General features: G+C 42.9%; 1 protein-coding gene across 8 annotated transcripts in view; it reads right to left on the bottom strand.

Annotated features, from left to right (window-relative positions):
• The window catches only part of col16a1 (collagen, type XVI, alpha 1), a 127,957-nt gene that overhangs the window by 9,420 nt on the left and 100,564 nt on the right, over window positions 1-17,973 (bottom strand). For all 8 annotated transcript variants that reach the window (XM_080788185.1, XM_080788186.1, XM_080788187.1 and 5 more), the window contains 12 exons: window positions 17,481-17,552; window positions 17,319-17,372; window positions 16,459-16,503; window positions 14,431-14,475; window positions 13,743-13,796; window positions 13,557-13,610; window positions 13,361-13,411; window positions 6,120-6,209; window positions 5,991-6,026; window positions 5,190-5,234; window positions 1,433-1,630; window positions 657-720 (listed from right to left, as the gene is read on the bottom strand). In XM_080788185.1, the coding sequence (XP_080644311.1) occupies window positions 657-720; window positions 1,433-1,630; window positions 5,190-5,234; window positions 5,991-6,026; window positions 6,120-6,209; window positions 13,361-13,411; window positions 13,557-13,610; window positions 13,743-13,796; window positions 14,431-14,475; window positions 16,459-16,503; window positions 17,319-17,372; window positions 17,481-17,552 (808 nt within the window). The remainder of the gene's footprint in view (window positions 1-656; window positions 721-1,432; window positions 1,631-5,189; window positions 5,235-5,990; window positions 6,027-6,119; window positions 6,210-13,360; window positions 13,412-13,556; window positions 13,611-13,742; window positions 13,797-14,430; window positions 14,476-16,458; window positions 16,504-17,318; window positions 17,373-17,480; window positions 17,553-17,973) is intronic.

The raw sequence follows: 17,973 nt of genomic DNA, 5'->3' as shown, positions 1-17,973 counted from the left end.
CATCACTGAGAGCTAGTCATACATATACACACCATGTACTCTGGTCCCAGCTCTCAACGATGACGTAATGTTTAAGCTGGTCCCAGCAAACCAGGCACAGATTTGCATACACATAAAAACGGTTGACGGCTGTCACTTTTTGGCACCAAGTAACCACAGTATACTGCTAATCAAATTACAACTACATACTCTATATGTAGTTGTAATTTGAAATTTGTAATTTGTAAATCTGTGCCTGGTTTGCTGGGACCAGATTACACAGATGACCATTATCAAATTACAACTACATACTCTATATAGTATATAGTATGCTTAGTTACACCTAATGATTATACATTTCAAAATTCAAACGTTCCTTCACAGAGATACTGAGATGTGACAGTTTACAGCGGTCGAAAGTACTTGCGCGCTCTGCTTGCACATTTATGTGCCTACTAGTGTGCAACAAGCAAGTATGCACTCGGCAGAGTGCAGTTCTAGTTAGTCCTAGTTTTAGTCATCATAGCTTAGTCTTCATGTAGTTTCCGTTTAGTTTTCGGCATTGAAAAAAGGTAGTCGAAGAACATTTTTCGTCTTAGATTTAGTCGACGAAAACAACACTGCCCTGGACAGGACCGTACTTTCAGAACCACAGGTGCACACATGCATGTCCTCACCATCAAAGATCTTGACCACCTGCTGGCGAATAAAGCTCTTGATGTCATCATAGTTGACCACAGCCTAAACAGTGAGAAAATAAATTGAAAAAGAGAAAAAAAGAAAATCAGTTAATATAGACATATGTATTGATCTATACTTCTATAGTATAGCATATTAGGATTTATTAGATCAAAACATGCTCTTTGGAACATTTTACACATTGTACACCTGTTCTATCCACTTAAGCCCTATATGTTTCTTCTTTTAAATCATAATGTTCAAAATGTTCTTCAATTTCAATCAGAATGTTCAAAATGTTCTTCAATTTAAATCAGAATGTTCAAAATGTTCTTCAATTTCAATCAGAATGTTCAAAATGTTAATAAGAAAATAATTTTGTTACCTTGTATCCTAGTTTATTGAGACACTACAGTGTACACTGCACAATTTATGTGGATATTTACCATTATTATAAGTTCTTCTGGATAGGAGCATCTAAGTGCACGTAGATTGGCTGTTTTGTGTTCCCCTGTAATGACTATGACTATGCTGTGCTTTACCATTTAGACATTTAGCAGAAAATCTTATCCAGAGTGACTTACAATAACAAGGTAATCACATACATAGATCGCAGGAAAACCAAGAATCTAAACACTATAATATCCAAATAATCTGTACCGTACATCGAAACCATAGGATAAACATGTGTTTAAATAACTACATCTAAAGTACATTCTTAACATAGAGAGTGAACAAAGTGCGTCTGCTTGAGGTGTGATGTGTGCTATCTTACGTCATTCCCAGGAATGCCTGCAGGACCCGGGGACCCGTCGGAGCCAGGTGAGCCCGAGTTGCCCCTCTCCCCGCGGGGTCCTGACGGTCCCATCATGGGCTGTGCGTCCTTCCCGTGGTAGCCTCCGCCGCCACCTGGGGGTCCCGGTCTGCCCCTTTCCCCTGGAGATCCCCTCTGACCGGCAGCACCTGGCTCTCCCTGGGCGCCACACGAGACAGAGACAGGGAGTAAGAAGATGTTATGCTTAACCCTTTGAGAGACCAAATTCTACAAATGTCTTGACTAAATTATTTCTATATCAGTGGTTCTCAAACTATTTCATGTCAAGGACCACCAAAAAATGGCAAAAGTTATATGCAATTGGCCGACAATATGTTGTTCCAGAGACCCCCCAGAAGCAAAGATATGAGTTAAAATGTTTGCTGTGTGTATGCTTTTACAATAGCTAAAGTTTAAGGTTAAAGTTCTTAAACGCTAAGGTGACACAGATGCGTTCCAGGTCTTAATGGAATGCAAGACATAAAAATCCAACAATAACGATGGTAAGTCACAAGGTGTGCAGTTTGTGAACGAATTTGCTACACAAATCACAATGTGGAGCTGCTCTCTAAAGGCTGGGGCTGCTTGTGTGCACGTCAGCTAAACAGCCATCCTCATAAATACTTCGTTAATCCATTCTGAACGGGAACCACTTTTGGTGTTTTAAGCATTATGTTATTTATACTTTAGCTAGCGAAAAATAGCAGATCTACAAAGCTCACTCTACAGCCACGAGCTTGTAGATCTGCTATTTTTGAAAAACCATGAAAATGTGCCTCAAATCTATTCAGAGCGAACGTTTTTAACTCAAATCTTTGCTTCTGGGGGGTCCCTGGAACTACATATTTTCACATGGGGGTCGGCGGCCAATTACATTATAATTTGTGGGGTCCTTGACATGAAATATTGAGAACCACTGATATACTGTAAAAACATGAGGTTTTTCAGATTTAGAAGAAATTTTTTTAATTTCGACGTTAGGCCTAAATGGGTTAATGTACACAACTGCTTCACAAGAACAATGTTGGTGTAAGAAAGAGATGCAGAGTTGCTTATTTTCTTTCTTCTTTTACAACACGGGAAAGCCATCCAGTGTGTGTGTGTGTGTGTGTCCAGATTTGGAGACATAGGTCATTGCTATGTCATAGACAACTTAAGAGACTTGAATTCTGTGCTCCACATGGGATCACCACCATTCCCATGTGGATCCAGATATCCACATGATCCCATGACTTATTATTTCTGAGGCGGTGCCAGCCCCTGTGTCTGTGTGTACCACGGAAATGATTTGATTGGCTGAGCACGGAATGTGATGTATGATGATAAGAGCACTTCACACGAGTGTGATTATTTTGATCATCAACACTCTATAAGTCAACAATCAGCTTTTTCACTCAGATTTTCATGGATATGGTTTCACTTTCTGCACCAGGGAGAGCCACGCGTATATAGCCATTACTACCATACAAACCCTTAAAAGGTAACCACTTCTGTTCCGGGGCGTGACGGCCCCATGAGTGCCAGCTGTGTGCCTTTAGTCGCTACCCTGTTCATGCTGCGTTTGATAATGGCCAGGGGGTGGTTCTGTTCCATGCTGTCGTGATAATGGCCTGAAATGGAACCTTACAGGTCTGTACCTCTGAGGGTATACAAATGGAACCAAATGGACCTTTACAGGTCTGTAACCCTGAGAGTATACAAATGGAACCAAATGGACCCGTAACCGCAAGGGGTCCTTGAAATGAAAAGGTTGAAGAACCACGGCTCTAGCTGAAATAACTTCTATTAAAAAGATTGAGAGAAAACCATTGTCTCAGAAGGGGACAGTGCGCTTTAACGCAGCCCTCAGCTACATCTGTATCACAGCCCACAGAGGCATCACACCTCCATCCAGTCTGTGTAAAATACACTCTAAAAAACCCGCTTTTTCTACAGTGGTGACTGTGATTTATCGAGGACAGAGCAGGCCATAATGGACGTCTAATGTTTACATGTCACCGGTGGACAAAGTGGCTTCTGAAAGAACAGAGGAAGGGAGAAGAATGCAGCTGGTCCATTCTCGTCTCATCCTCTCCTCTTGTTCTCCTCTTCCGTGTCGCTAAAAGCCCTGACAATGACATCCTGTCAGCGTGACAAATGGCCTCATCTAGCGATGCTCCTCATGCTTAACGGCATTATCCCGGAGCCGGAGAATAACTCTATCATTATAACCGCCCACTATAAGCACCCGGCTGCCAAGGAGATCCTATGAGGCGCTAGGCTGAGAGCTTGGCTAGCAGGGGAGTCACTAAGAGGTGGTTTGACCGCCGGGGGAGGAGGTGTGGGTGTGAGGTGAGGAAGAGGGAAGGGGTACCAGATGGATGGTACCCCTTCCCTCTGGGTTGCTGACCGCAAGCATGTATGTAGCTGAACCTACATACATACATACAAAAAATACTTTATTTAGGTATTCAAATTCTGCAATTTTCACTATTGGGTTAATAATTCATAAAATACATAATACTGAAGTAAAGTACAGATACTCAAACATTATCTAAGTACGTGTTATAATGTACTACTGAATGTTACTGTCCACCACTGAGTAGCAGAGGGAAAGTGTTGCCAATTCTGTATGGTGGACTACGAATGGAAACTAGCATTCTCGCTAAATCCTGTGTATTTACACGGCATTGATTGTGTTGTGTTCATTAATATGCAGAGGCGATGGAAGAACATTCACTAAAAATGCCAGGACAATCTTCTCCCTTCTGGCTCCAAAACTATGGAACCCACTTCCCATTGCAATCAGAACTGCAGACTCACTCACAATCTCCCACTGTAGTCTGAAAACCCACCTCTTCAGACTCCATCTTAGACTGTAGCACTTACCATAGCACTTGCCCTAGCCTCGACGACCGTACAGTCATATTGACAATTCAAAGGCCCAACTTTCATTTAGAGCGTATACCCATAGTTTAATTATATAGATATTCTACTGTTAGACGAATGTTAGGTTCTTAACTTACGTAGTGATTCCTGCCGACAATTTTTTATGTATCTGGTGTATTACCAGGTGTTGTTCTTTCTTACTGTAAATTGCTCTGGATTAAGAGTATCTGCTAAATGCCTAAATTGTAAATTGTATGCACTGTCCCTAATCTCTCCCAAATAAACGTATAAATAAATGAGGTCATGGGGTTACTGAACTGATGACGGTGTTAGGGGAGTGTGCTGAGCGAGCACCAAATAAAGCACAAGCTAGCGTGTTCAGCGCTGCTGACTGATGGGGCAAACATGCTGTAGCTGTAGCTCTCCCCGAGCAACAACAACCGACCGAAGGAAAAGTGCTTCATCACATCACCATACAACAGTCTGTCTCTCTCTCTGTGTGTGTGTGTGTGTGTGTGTGTGTGTGTGTGTGTGTGTGTGTGTATCCATGCTCGGGGAGAGATGAGTGACAGCTGAGATGCAACGCTTAGACTTGGCATGCACAATACTTGGTTGAGCGTTGTGTCGTGCAGCCTGCCGCTGTGAAGTGATGCATTTTCATCCCGTAGATCTAGTACTTTTTGGTGCAAGACATTAACGCACAGCTAGGTATCAATCTTAATGCATACACACACCTGCATCATATTGTGTTGAAAACAAACAAATGTGCGGTGGCACACAGGCAGGCAGAGAACGAACACACACACACACACACACACACACACACACACACAGCCGTTTGTTTTTTTACCTTCGAACCCGTCTGTCCATTCTCCCCTGTCGTGCCTGGTGGTCCCTGTTGAAACAAAGTGGTCAGGCTCACTCAGCAGAACACATGGGATAAAGCAAAATAAAATATCATGACTGAAAGTTTAGTTATTATCATTCTTTGGCTGCAACCACTTGAAGCCATCAGATTTGAGGCTTTAAACCTTTACTCTTATCCCATTTCTGAGACCATTCGTGTTTATGGAAGATGCTTCTAAAACATGTATTATATTGCTAGCTTGATCAGTTCAAATGCTCATAATAATCTTAAAATAACAAAACCAATAACTAACAATCGGAAATAGCCGATCTATAAGCTCACAACTTATAGATTGTCTATTTTCGGTGAGCGTGATTATTATTGAATCCAAATCCAATTGACTGAAATCTGTTCTTGGCAACTGAGAACTTTAATCCATGAGAACAACAACAGCACGGCCGTACAACCGTCACACTGGATGGGACTCTCCACTAGAGCTGGGCAATCAACACAAAATATATCAAAACTGATATTTAAAACTGACACTTTACTTGATCTTGCTTCGTGTACTATGCTAATCGAATAATGGACAAACTGTTTTTCTCAGATCGGCTATTTAAAAAATTAAATAAGGCAAAAGTCTGAACTAATTGTGATAATGATTTGAAGTCATATCGCCCAGCCCTATACAATCAAAACAGAAATTATGTACTTTGAAGGTCAGAATCTTCAATAGATCAACTTCTGTGTACCAAGATCACTCGATGCAGGTATAGTGCAAGAATATACACAATATATACTCACATCATTACCTTCTTTACCATCGGTGCCTGGCTCTCCCTGCAACACAGAGGGGACAGAATTACAGGAGACATGTTAGTTGGTTGGTCAAACGGAGCAGAACTATACTTTGTTTGGGGAGGTCTCACGCACCATTGGGCCCTGATGTCCATGGGGTCCCGGGGGTCCTAGCATCCCAGGCAAACCCCTCTCCCCCGGCTGGCCGTTGTCACCCTTGATACCCTAGAGACAGAGAGAGAGGCGAGAGAGAGGAATCAGAATGTTTAACAATAGCATTTCTCTCACTCACACACACACACACACACACACACACACACACACACACACACACACACACACACACACACACAATATATATGGGAGGGGGGGGTAGAGTGTGGATGTAGGAGGGGATCAGAACCCCTGCAAATGAGACTAGAACTCCGTCGGTCTATACAAATCTCCATGCAAATTATTATCATGGCAAAAGATTTTAAGATTAAAACGGGTGACTTATTGAGCTCTACATACTCTCAGTTTATAATACAATTTCACACAGCCCTAAGACAGGGCATGCCATTCTTCATTACATCTTTTCAGAATGCTACAAAGAGACCCAACTTTTCTGATGTTCTGGCACTGTGTGGATTGGAATAGGGAGCTACTCCTAATCCTAGATAGTGATGTTCTGGCACTGTGTGGAATAGGGAGCTACTCCTAATCCTAGATAGTGATGTTCTGGCACTGTGTGGAATAGGGAGCTACTCCTAATCCTAGATAGTGATGTTCTGGCACTGTGTGGAATAGGGAGCTACTCCTAATCCTAGATAGTGATGTTCTGGCACTGTGTGGAATAGGGAGCTACTCCTAATCCTAGATAGTGATGTTCTGGCACTGTGTGGAATAGGGAGCTACTCCTAATCCTAGATAGTGCTAATAGCACTGTTAAAACACATTTGTTATGTACCTGTATGCACACTTTGTTTTATGATGCTTTATTGTGTAGGCTTTATTTTTGTCAGGTGAAACCTGACATACAGTACAACGGGCCCGTTTCTATTAGCGACCTAGTCATGATTGACTGCCCCCCCAAGCCAATGGGAGTCTGACCCCATACTCTGAAATGCTGCTTAAGCCAATGGGAGTCTGCCTAAACCAATGGGAGTCTGACCCCATACTCTGAAACGCTGCTTATGCCAATGGGAGTCTGACCCCATGCTCTGAAACGCCGCCAGCCAATGACCCCATACTCTGAAACGCCACTGAAACGTCGCCAGCCATGATTGGCTGCCTCCTAAGCTATGACATGCGCACCGTGGACCCAGACCACACTCTGCAACACCGCATCGCAGAGCAGAACACCCGATAACACCCGCTAACGTTATGAGCTAACTGGAGAGCAGGAACAAAAGAAGGAGATGCACAACGGAAACTGCACTTGGGTGCTGTCTCCGTTGTGAAAAATATGACAGTCATCATTTCTTGTTTTATTTCGTTCTTATGTTGCTTTGTTTCAACCTTTAATTTGTTTTATTTCCATGTGGTTGCGAGTTGTCTGTTCATTGTACAGCAACGTGTACAAGTTTTGAAAGGCACTTTATATAAAGTTATGAATACTTGTCTGTCCATCTGTCTTTAAATTGTTGTCATTGGGAAACATTATACTGAAGGAATCATCCTTTTCAAATACATTCGACCATACGGTATATAGCAGCATGAGTCATTGGTGGCAATCTTTGATCTGGGCTGGTTTTAATAATTATAATTATAAATGCAATAATTATTGCATTAGCTGGAATGCATTAACCGATTAAGACCTACGGCCGATTCTACAAATGCCAGTAGTTGTTTTTCAAGATTAATATATTGAAAAATACCAGAGCGCGAGACGCACTGTGAGCTTGTAGATCAGATATTTTTGAATAGCCAACACTAAAATCTAAAATGACACAGATGCTTTCCCAGATTGAATGGGTTAACGCAAATGGAAATCGTTTGTCAGGCATGTACATTTTTTTTAAACTCACGGAAATTTGAATCCCATTTCTGTATACAATTAACATCCTGTGGCAAGCTTTGTTAAATGAGCTATATTTCACATTCTGGTATTAGAATCAGCGTGTGCATTCATAATAGCAACATGCATCATTCTAGCTGGGATTAAAAAGAAAGCTAATGAGAAAATTTGGTATCAGATGATAGCACAATATCAGTGTATTATGACAGAATATTTCTATTCAAAGCTACATGACATGGTGTGAATGATGAATTATTGACCGTTGCATTCATCTTATCGTGAATATTATTATAATTTATAATTGTTTTAACTTTCTATCCATTGTGGGGCTAATGTCCATATGCTAATGAGCAGCCAAAACACTGAGCTGTCTACTGCAGTGGACGGTTCTCAAAGTGGGGTCCCCAGCTAAATGATAGTTTGGAACCAAATGGACCCATATGGTTCTGTAACTCTGAGAGTGTACAAATGGAACCAAATGGAACTCTCAGAGTGCATTAACATTGCAATATGATTTTGCAATATGAATTGGGGTCTCAGGGGTCCTTGAAATGAATCAGCTAGAGCCGTAAAAATCTTCTCTTATGACTGGGTCCCTTGCATTATCTCTTCAAATGGGGGTCCGTGGGCTAATCAATGCGATGTGTTGAGAGCTTGCAGATCACCTATTTTCAGCAAAGAGATTAGAGGTGTGTGTGTGTGTGTGTGTGTGTGTGTGTGTGTGTGTGTGTGTGTGGCAGGGGGGCGGGTTGTATACCCCTGGGGGACTCCGGTATATAGAGTTTAAGTGGTTTATTATGAATGAAATTGCCATAGACCTGTGGCCATAGACCTGCCTGCGAGGCATATGTTTGCCTCTGAAATGCATCAGGGTAATTGTAGGACCACTACACGGAAAAAGGCCAAGATAGACAGAAAGGAGAATCGAATTTCCATTCTGTTCTGCTCTCCAGGCCCATTATCTTACATGCAATTTGTTGAGTGAAAACGGTCATGCTAAATAAGAATTTGAGATATGTATACGTTTAATATGAATTTGAAGTAAATCATGGACGATCACCCCATGAACAAGCACTGTACATTTAGACATTAGAGCATATTAGAAAACATTTAGGTACAGTAACAGAGAAACAAAAGTTCATGCACACAGTGGTACAATGGCTGGCCTCACATCACAGTATACCTAGCCCCCCCAAGATAAAATATTGAGGTGAACAAACCAAAAGAAAACAGATAGCTCAACCAGGTTTCTGTGGGTGCTGAGGAAAACGTTCTGCAGAGACCATGATTCAAATCGCAAAGCTGATACTGGGCACCTAATCCCTGAATCAGTGTCGGGCCATTATACACATAGTGCACCTCGAAGTAGAAAGACTCTTATTTAGCGCAGCTTGTGGCCGTTTTCACTCGATATAAACGCTTGTTCGGACACAGGACAGGGGAGCGGAGAACATTATGTCCTCCTGGAAGTACCATTATGGGGCTAATGAAAGGCAAACAAGGTGACAGTGCAGACAGAGAGCAGGTCACGTGGAGGTCAGTGATAAAACGAGGCTGCGTTTGATTGGGGTTGTGCTGGCGTGCCGGGTGAAGAGGGCGCCTTTTGGAAACGCTTTATAAACTGCACTATGCGTTTACCCAGCTAGCACACAGTGGATGTCCTCCAACCACCTCAAACTGAACCCAGACAAGACTGAGCTTCTCTTCTTCCCAGCTAAGTCCTGCCCTATGCGGGAGCTAACTATTTCCGTAGACAACGCCCTGGTAACGTCTGTCCCAACAGCCAGGAATCTTGGTGTTGTCCTGGACAGTCAGCTCTCGTTCAAAACTCACATCACAGCTGTCACTCGATCCTGTAGGTTCACACTCTATAACATACGACGAATTAGACCGTTCCTCACCCAGGAATCAGCCCAGCTCCTAATCCAGACAACAGTCTTGTCAAAACTCGACTATTGTAACTCCCTCCTTACTGGCCTACCAGCATGTGCACTTAAGCCTCTCCAGCTGATCCAAAATGCCGCAGCTCGCTTGGTCTTCAACCATTCAAAATTCTCACATGTCTCCCCCCTGCTCCGCTCCCTCCACTGGCTCCCGGTCGCTGCCCGCACAGAATACAAAACTCTGATGCTGGCATTCAAAGCAACCAAAGGTATGGCTCCCCCATATCTTGCAAGTATGATCGAACCCTACAAACCCTCCCGCTCACTCAGATCAGCCAACGCAGGGAAGCTGGAAGTACCCTCACTAAAAACGCCGGGACAACGCTCCACACGTCCCAAACTCTTCTCCCTTCTGGCTCCAAAACTGTGGAATGCACTTCCCATTGCAGTCAGAACTGCAGCATCACTCCCAATCTTCCGCCGTAGTCTGAAAACCCACCTTTTCACTCCATCATGGCCCATAGCACTTACCCCACCCCCTTAGATAGCAATTCTGTAGACTTGGATAGCATTTGATACAGACTTATAGCATGTTATGTAGACAGCATAAGTGCATTGTATGTAGTCATAGCATGTCATAGTACATATGTATAGCATAGTAGTATAGATGTATAGCTTATATGTATAGTTTCATTATAGATATTCCACTGTTACTTTCTTAGCTTACGCATGTTTCATGATAAATGTTTTTATGTGATGTATTCCCATGCTTTTTTGTTCTTGCTTAATGTAAGTCGCTCTGGATTAAGAGCGTCTGCTAAATGCCTAAATTGTAAATTGTAGCACACATTTTAGTTCTCTAAAAGGGAGATAAAACTGCAGTCCCCAATCATCGAAGATTGAAGTTATGGTCTCCATTTTTACTGTGGGTAATCATTGCATGATTGACGTGTAGCCAGGGAATATAAAGGGAGAGATAAATCAATGTCCAGTGCAGTAACTCAAGTGGAGTATCAATGACATCTTCAACAGAGTGTCTCTCTCTGATGAAGGTTGGTGAAATACAGGAACAAGACGTGTATCAGATAACAGGTTATAAAGTAATATTATATCTATCTATAAATGCACCATGTCTCTGTCTGTCTGTCTGTCTGTCTGATCCAAATAACTCGAGAAACGTTCGCCCTTCGGTCGGACCCACGGTTGTCCAGAACCGCCCCAAAAAGGCCTCTGACCTGGCTCTGGATAGGGCCCCTGGGTCCATTATGGATCTGGCCTGTTCTGACATCATTCTGACATCTGCATAGACTCCATATTTGGGCATGCCTTGCCTGACAAAGAACTCCAAAAATGGGCATAAAAGGGACACAGACCTAATATCTGGGCATGCATTTCCAACTTGCATCGTTCCAAGTAGGCCAGCACTGCTGTAGAAGCTCCAACGCATAATATCTGGGTGGGGCATGCATTTCCAACTTGCATCGTTCCAAGAAGGCCAGTGCCCAACAGGTACCGCTCTAGTTCTAGTTTATGCTGGCCAGACAAACTTAGAATATTTTGTTAAATAGATATTTTATAGATATTTTTCAAATGCATGTTTGGCCATTTTCTTTTAAACAAATTTTCTTTGTTTTTACCAGCTGCGAAGCAGGCTGGGCTACAGGCTATCAGGTCGGTAGTGGCAACTAATGGTAGTGGCAACATATCATTTAATTACCAATCTTTCTGATTGGCTGCATCGTCTCTAGGCAACCAGACACAGTGTGTGTGTGTGTGTGTGTGTGTGTGTGTGTGTGTGTGTGTGTGTGTGTGTGTGTGTGTGCGTGTGTGTGTGTGTACGTGTAGCTGGGCTTGTTTATGTATAAACTCTAGTCTCTATAGTAGCATGGGACAAAGCAGGTCAGAGAGAAAGAAGCAGACACTGAAATTAAAATGACACAACTGTCTAGCTCTCATCGAGCACTCTTTTTAACATTTATGTTAACATTATTCTGACAGCCAGCATAACTCTGACTCACGGGCAGAAACAACATGACCTTATCTAATGCTGTTAAACAGTAGTTCGGCCTGCATCTCCGACAAATAAACGGCTGCTTCGGAACAACACGTTTGCGGTGTTGTGTGTTTATCCGAGTTGGCATGACATTTCGGATTAGTAAGGGCAAAGGTAGATGCTTAAGCCTGGTTAGCACTCCCTTGTGCGGCGTTGCCGCGTGCCAAAAATAATCTTGAAGCGGTGGTGTGTTACGGGCTCCTGCATTGGACTTTTTGGTCTTTTTGTGTTAGATTTAGCTACTGTATATATTTTTGAAGTCATTATTGCTGTCAAGTGTTTGTTCAGTAACAGGCGTTATGCCTCTGCAGATTTCTAGTAAACAACCAATTAACAAATTTTGGCCTGACTTCAAAATTAAAAAATATATATTCTAAATCCTCCAGTTTTCACGATTTTTCTAAAAAATAGCAGACCTACAAGCTATGAGCTTGTAGATCTGCTATTTTTCAAAAGCTAAATTATAACAATGTTTAAAACACCGAAAGGGGTTCCCGCCCAAAATGGGTTAACTACAGGATGCAGGATAAACAAGTGAAATTGGAAGTGATGAAACAAATAAATGAGCAGAGAAAAATTGGAACTGGAACACTATAATACTTGATTCGATGAAATTGGGAACCCACCCAAAAACACATTTTCCATTTATGAAAGAGTAGGAGAGACGTGGAGACCACCATTATGGAACCAACTCTCTATGGCAATGATGATTACTGACAGAATATATAGTGACAAGCTTGAACTTTTTCAACTGTTTATTTTTTATCCCACGATTTCTGCTACCCATTTTTTTCACCCATTGTCAATTATCTAAAGTAAGCCTGGGCACTACACTCCCTCTGCCAACCTGGGGAGAGCAAGGGACTGACCTCATGCTTCCTTCTATGCATGAGGAGTCCAAGCTGCATCTTTTCAGCTGACAGGGTTTCCCCAGTTGGACGACGTCCAACCCCACCCAGGGTATGGGCACTGAGAGAACATGCCCCCAGAGCCTCCCCGGCAGGAATCAAACCCAGGACCTTCTAGCTGTGAGGCAACAGCGCTACCGACTGCACCACGGTTTTGTTTTAACTTAAGGCAATAAGTAAAGCACTTACTTTAAACCCCCTACTACCCTTTAGCTGCGTTTGCTGCATGAAGCATCTTCACTGTATGAGAGCAGTTAAGTGGATCGAGCACTGGTTCCTTCTACACGGACTGTCCTGCTTGTTCTATAGTCACTTTGGAAAGTTACCAAGATAATTCATTTATCAATTGTCCTTCTTCTGCTCATACAGTATACCGTACAATGCGTACATCCACAAAATGGTGTTTAGAATCCCTGTTTTAGCTTCAGCGAATACACTGTGTGCATGGCACACACACGCGTGCACACGCACACGCACACACACACACACACACACACACTCATTAAAAGAATTATCTTTGACATCTCTCTCACCGCTCCTGCAGGGCCAGCGGGTCCTGGGGGTCCAGCCGGTCCAGCGGGACCCTGTTATGGAAGAGGAAAAATAACACAGACACACCAATTATTACACAGCCTCCTGTACGGAGAAAACTTGATATTGCGATATCGACCAGGCAGCGTTGGACACGGACGGAGGGGAGAGCAGTGAGGTCGAAGGTCGTGAACTCACAACATGTCCGGAGGGTCCGGGCCTTCCCTGAGGTCCTGGGGTGCCGGGGTCGCCCTGCGCGGAGAGGTCAACAGGTTAGAGAACTGACCTCAGATGGTCTGCTGGGTATTTCTGATGTAACGTGTGAAGCGTGTCTGGATGTACTAATACTCTTTAGATGATGTACAATATCACACAAAGACTCACCTCCAGTCCTGATCTACCTGCTGGGCCTGGAGGACCTACAGGTCCCAGGTCACCCTGGGGGGAGGGGGCGGGGGGGGAGAATAATGAAATATGGGATATGGGAATAATGAAAAGATGATGGAGGACTGAGATTAGATTAGGCAAAATATTGACTGCTGCAATGTAATAGGTTTCATCCGTGTCAATTTTAACAATGCAAGGGGGGGGGGGGGGGGGGGGGGAATCTAGTTCCAAAATATCCTCTCTATTGCGCCCTTGCTTGCGTTTTAGCCTTGGCCTTGAAAAATGGAGCAAGAGCACAGATAATGTCAGCAAATAAAAAAACAGGAGAAAGGAATTAGATCGATGGCAAGAAAGGCACATACAACGTCGGTGTTAGGGAAAGTGCCATCGGCTGTCTCCCTAGCACTAACTTAAACTATACAGAGATATTATTGACTGCCCAAACAGCAATAGAATTCTGAAAGTTGATTGTTTAGAGTTTAGTTGTTTTTTCACACACCAATGTATACAGTATGTTGCAATATGTGTGTTTATCTATACACCCAGATATACACGTAGACAGACAGACAGACAGACAGACAGACAGACAGACAGACAGACAGAGGGACAGACTCTGTCTCTCCCAGTCTTTGAACAGAGGCCCTCATTCATAGTCCTCTGCAAGCAGCGAACGTGGTCTACTAACCTTTTGTCCAGGGAAGCCGACATGGCCCTTCATCCCTTTGAATCCCTGTGGAAGTAGACCAAAGAGAATAACATTGGCACTCTGTCAGAATCCACAAAGTACACAGACCGCCAAAAGAGCTGACACATGCGTCTTTGAAATCTCACATTTTGATTGGAACACCTGCTCTCGGGGCGACGGCACAGCGCGATACACAGAGAAAAGGCAGATACAGCGGGGACTCGGGGAGGGAGACCAATCGATTTATTTGTTCCTTGAAACGAGAGTCTGGTGTGTGAACATCACTACATATATGCTGCATGGAGATGATACTAAAATACTAAGTTGGAGGCTTGAATCGTGAATGACTTTCATATGAGGTCAGATTACTAGTGATGCAAAGGTGGCAACACTGCTAAGTCATAAATACCGTACTATAGAGTTCCGGGAAAACCCAACAGGACCCGAGACTGGATTCGGTCCGGATCCGTGTTTTACCATAATCACTCAGACACCCGTGTCTTTTCCAGTTGTATTATCTGGGACCTCTGGTCTGCTTGTCATTATGTATGAATACCCGAGTGGATCCCAGATGACCTCTGCTCAGCGCTGATTGACTAAGAAAAGCATGAAGTGCTACGATGATTACACTGACCTGGGATCAGATTGCTGCAGCGCAAACAGTTCAGTGAGAGTGGAGAGCACGGACTCAGAGCGCATCCAGATAACACTCATGGAATTCAGATGTGCACGCAACGTGGTGTGTGCAATCATGGATTCCTGCAGTTTTGTCCATAAAATAATAGAATGGGCCTGGAATATCAAATCGTAAGGCCATCTCGGCCCATCTTTTAAAAAAGAACGTCGGATCCACTCTCGGAACAAAATTCACAGGTTCGGGTCCGTCATTTTGGACACGCAAAGAGCTCCACTATACTGTAATGCGCTAAATTACTGCTGATGTACATTATAGTAAGTAAGTAAGTAAGTAAGTACATTTTATTTATAAAGCACTTTTCAAAACAAAGTTACAAAGTGCTGTACAGTGGACAACAAGGTAAAATTAAACAACAAGGTCAGGTAGACATTTCAGAGGCCAAAATGCATACGAAATAAATATGTTTTCAGCAAAGTTTTAAAACTGTCAACAGACTGCACTTTTTATCGAAAAGGGGAGGGCATTCCACAGAGTGGGAGCAACTACTGCAAATGCCCGGTCACGCACCCCCCCCCCCCCCCACCCTCGCTACAATATCCTCACATTTTTAATTAGCCATTTAATTGTACAAGTTTTTAACATAACACAAGTGAGCTTGTTTGAGCGGTTAATGGTGAGAGGGAAATGTGTTTACTGTACTGTAAAGGAAATTGTTAATTAAGAGGCAACTGTACAATCAAAAACAATATAAGATACGCGTTTCTCCATACACACGTTCTAATATAATTTAACTAAATATAGTAAATTAAACATATTTAGTCAAACGTGATGAATTGCACAGTAGTTTGTGACTTGCTTTGTACTCGTGTTAAGTCTGATTTCACACAGCAATTTAATTAGCAGTATCCCTACTGGACTATCCTCCACAACCATACAAAGGGAGTGAAAAATAATTATGGTAATTATGGAATTTGAGTTCTATTTATCTTCATTTCTCACGTGAATTGCCTTCATTTGACGATTCTACAATGGAAGTACAATGCATACAATTTTGTTCAATAATGTTTTTATAACATCCTTCTGCCGTTAGATACTATAGACTATAGATATGGGGCTGACATTACTCTGATATTACTCATAAAGAATAATGCTCAAATTCAACAATTCCAATTAAAAGGTCAGAATGGGTCATGTGCTTGACATGTCCCTTGACAAACAAGAGGATATAATATGACAGGCAAAGACACCGGTTCCTGCATAATATGCCAAGTTATTAAGCCTATTGTAGTTCATGCTGTCATATTCTATCGTACAGTATTGATAAATGCAACATTATTGGAAAAGAGACACCAAAACAGGTCATGTGCAGGTCAAAGGTCATATATACTCACAGGGATTCCTCTGGGTCCTGCTGGCCCTGGAGGGCCCATATCTCCCTGACAGAGACAACAACAACAACAACACAAAAATTAACTTTCTTGCAATAACCACTTACGGTAAGCCTTTCCCAAGTAATGAAAATAGCAGATCTAGAGGCTCACAATGCATATTATGACGCTTGATGATGTGCTCTTGTTGAGATTTTATTTAATTTTTCCAAACAGGGACAACAGGGTTAACGTGGCTGACTTGCGTTGGCGCAGCAGTGTACCGTGTCCGCCGCTTGACTAGCTTTGTGTTCCACTGCATATACTATATTGTAGGACCACGTACAGTAGCTGGTCATAATAGCGACGTCCACTTCAATGCATCAACCGTAAGCAATGCTAATGTTACTCTAAACGCTAATGTTTTCCTGCGAAGTTCAACAAAAAAACATTTCTGATTTTAGGTGAGAAGTGGGTAATGCAGTTGCTCAATATTGATGCATTTACAATGGTTTGCTAACTTTATCTTCAACACCATAATTTTAGGGGAGTCCGCAACAATACAATGATACCAGTGACAATTCCCTCGAACAATCAGTAGTTAATGTGTTTTCTTGACAACTTTTGGTATCAGCAGACCTCTCTTGGAAACTTGATAGAGGCGATACAAATAAAAAGGTTGGTTCTATGCGGAAAAGCGCTGCATATGCTAATGCTTGTGTGTGTCCCTACAGTGTGTGTGTGTGTGTGTGTGTGTGTGTGTGTGTGTGTGTGTGTGTGTGTGTGTGTGTGTGTGCGTGCGTGCGTGCGCATGCGTTTGAATGTGTGTGGAACGGCGTGTGTGTGCATGTGTGTGTTTGAGTGTGTGTGAAACGACTTTTTACCGGCTTCCCTGGTTTCCCGTCCTTTCCGTCCAGTCCTTCGATTCCCGGAGGGCCCTGTCACGCAGCAAATACAGAGGGAACAGAGATGAGAGTGAACATCCCTGCATACAGTACATCATCACTATCACAGACTCTGAGCGGAACTAACTGTGTCGTGCATACCATCAGTCCCGGGGAGCCGGCACCACCTGGCCCTCCACTCTGTCCTCGAGGACCCACGGCTCCATCGTTACCCTGAGACCCAGACAGAAGACACGGAGAGAGACACACACACAGAACGTAGGGTATGACACTCCACTATACAGTGCATACTTGAAATGAACATGTACTTTGATGTGATTCTATTTTTTACAAATGAAAATATATCCACTAAAGCACTATTTTCAAACATCATTCATATTCCCCTTCCCGTATTAATTATTTGTAGGACGGGTAGACCTTTTGGTGTTTTTACCCTTCAGGACAGGAGCCCCTTTTGGGGTTCTTGTTGCTATGTACAGTAGCAGCAAAAATATATTTGTAATTCTTTGAATAAATATGTTATCCATAATACTTAGGTCAGTATTTAGATTAGAAGGTGATTTTAGAATCGGCCTAAATGGGTTAAACCAGTGGTTCCCAAAGTGGGGTCCGGGGACCCCCAGGGGTACCTGAG

This window comes from Protomyctophum bolini (assembly GCF_963924005.1).
Source record: "Protomyctophum bolini genome assembly, chromosome: 17".
Taxonomy (NCBI): Eukaryota; Metazoa; Chordata; class Actinopteri; order Myctophiformes; family Myctophidae; genus Protomyctophum; species Protomyctophum bolini.
Note: the sequence above shows the minus strand (reverse complement) of the source record. Positions and strands in the feature narration are given on the sequence as shown.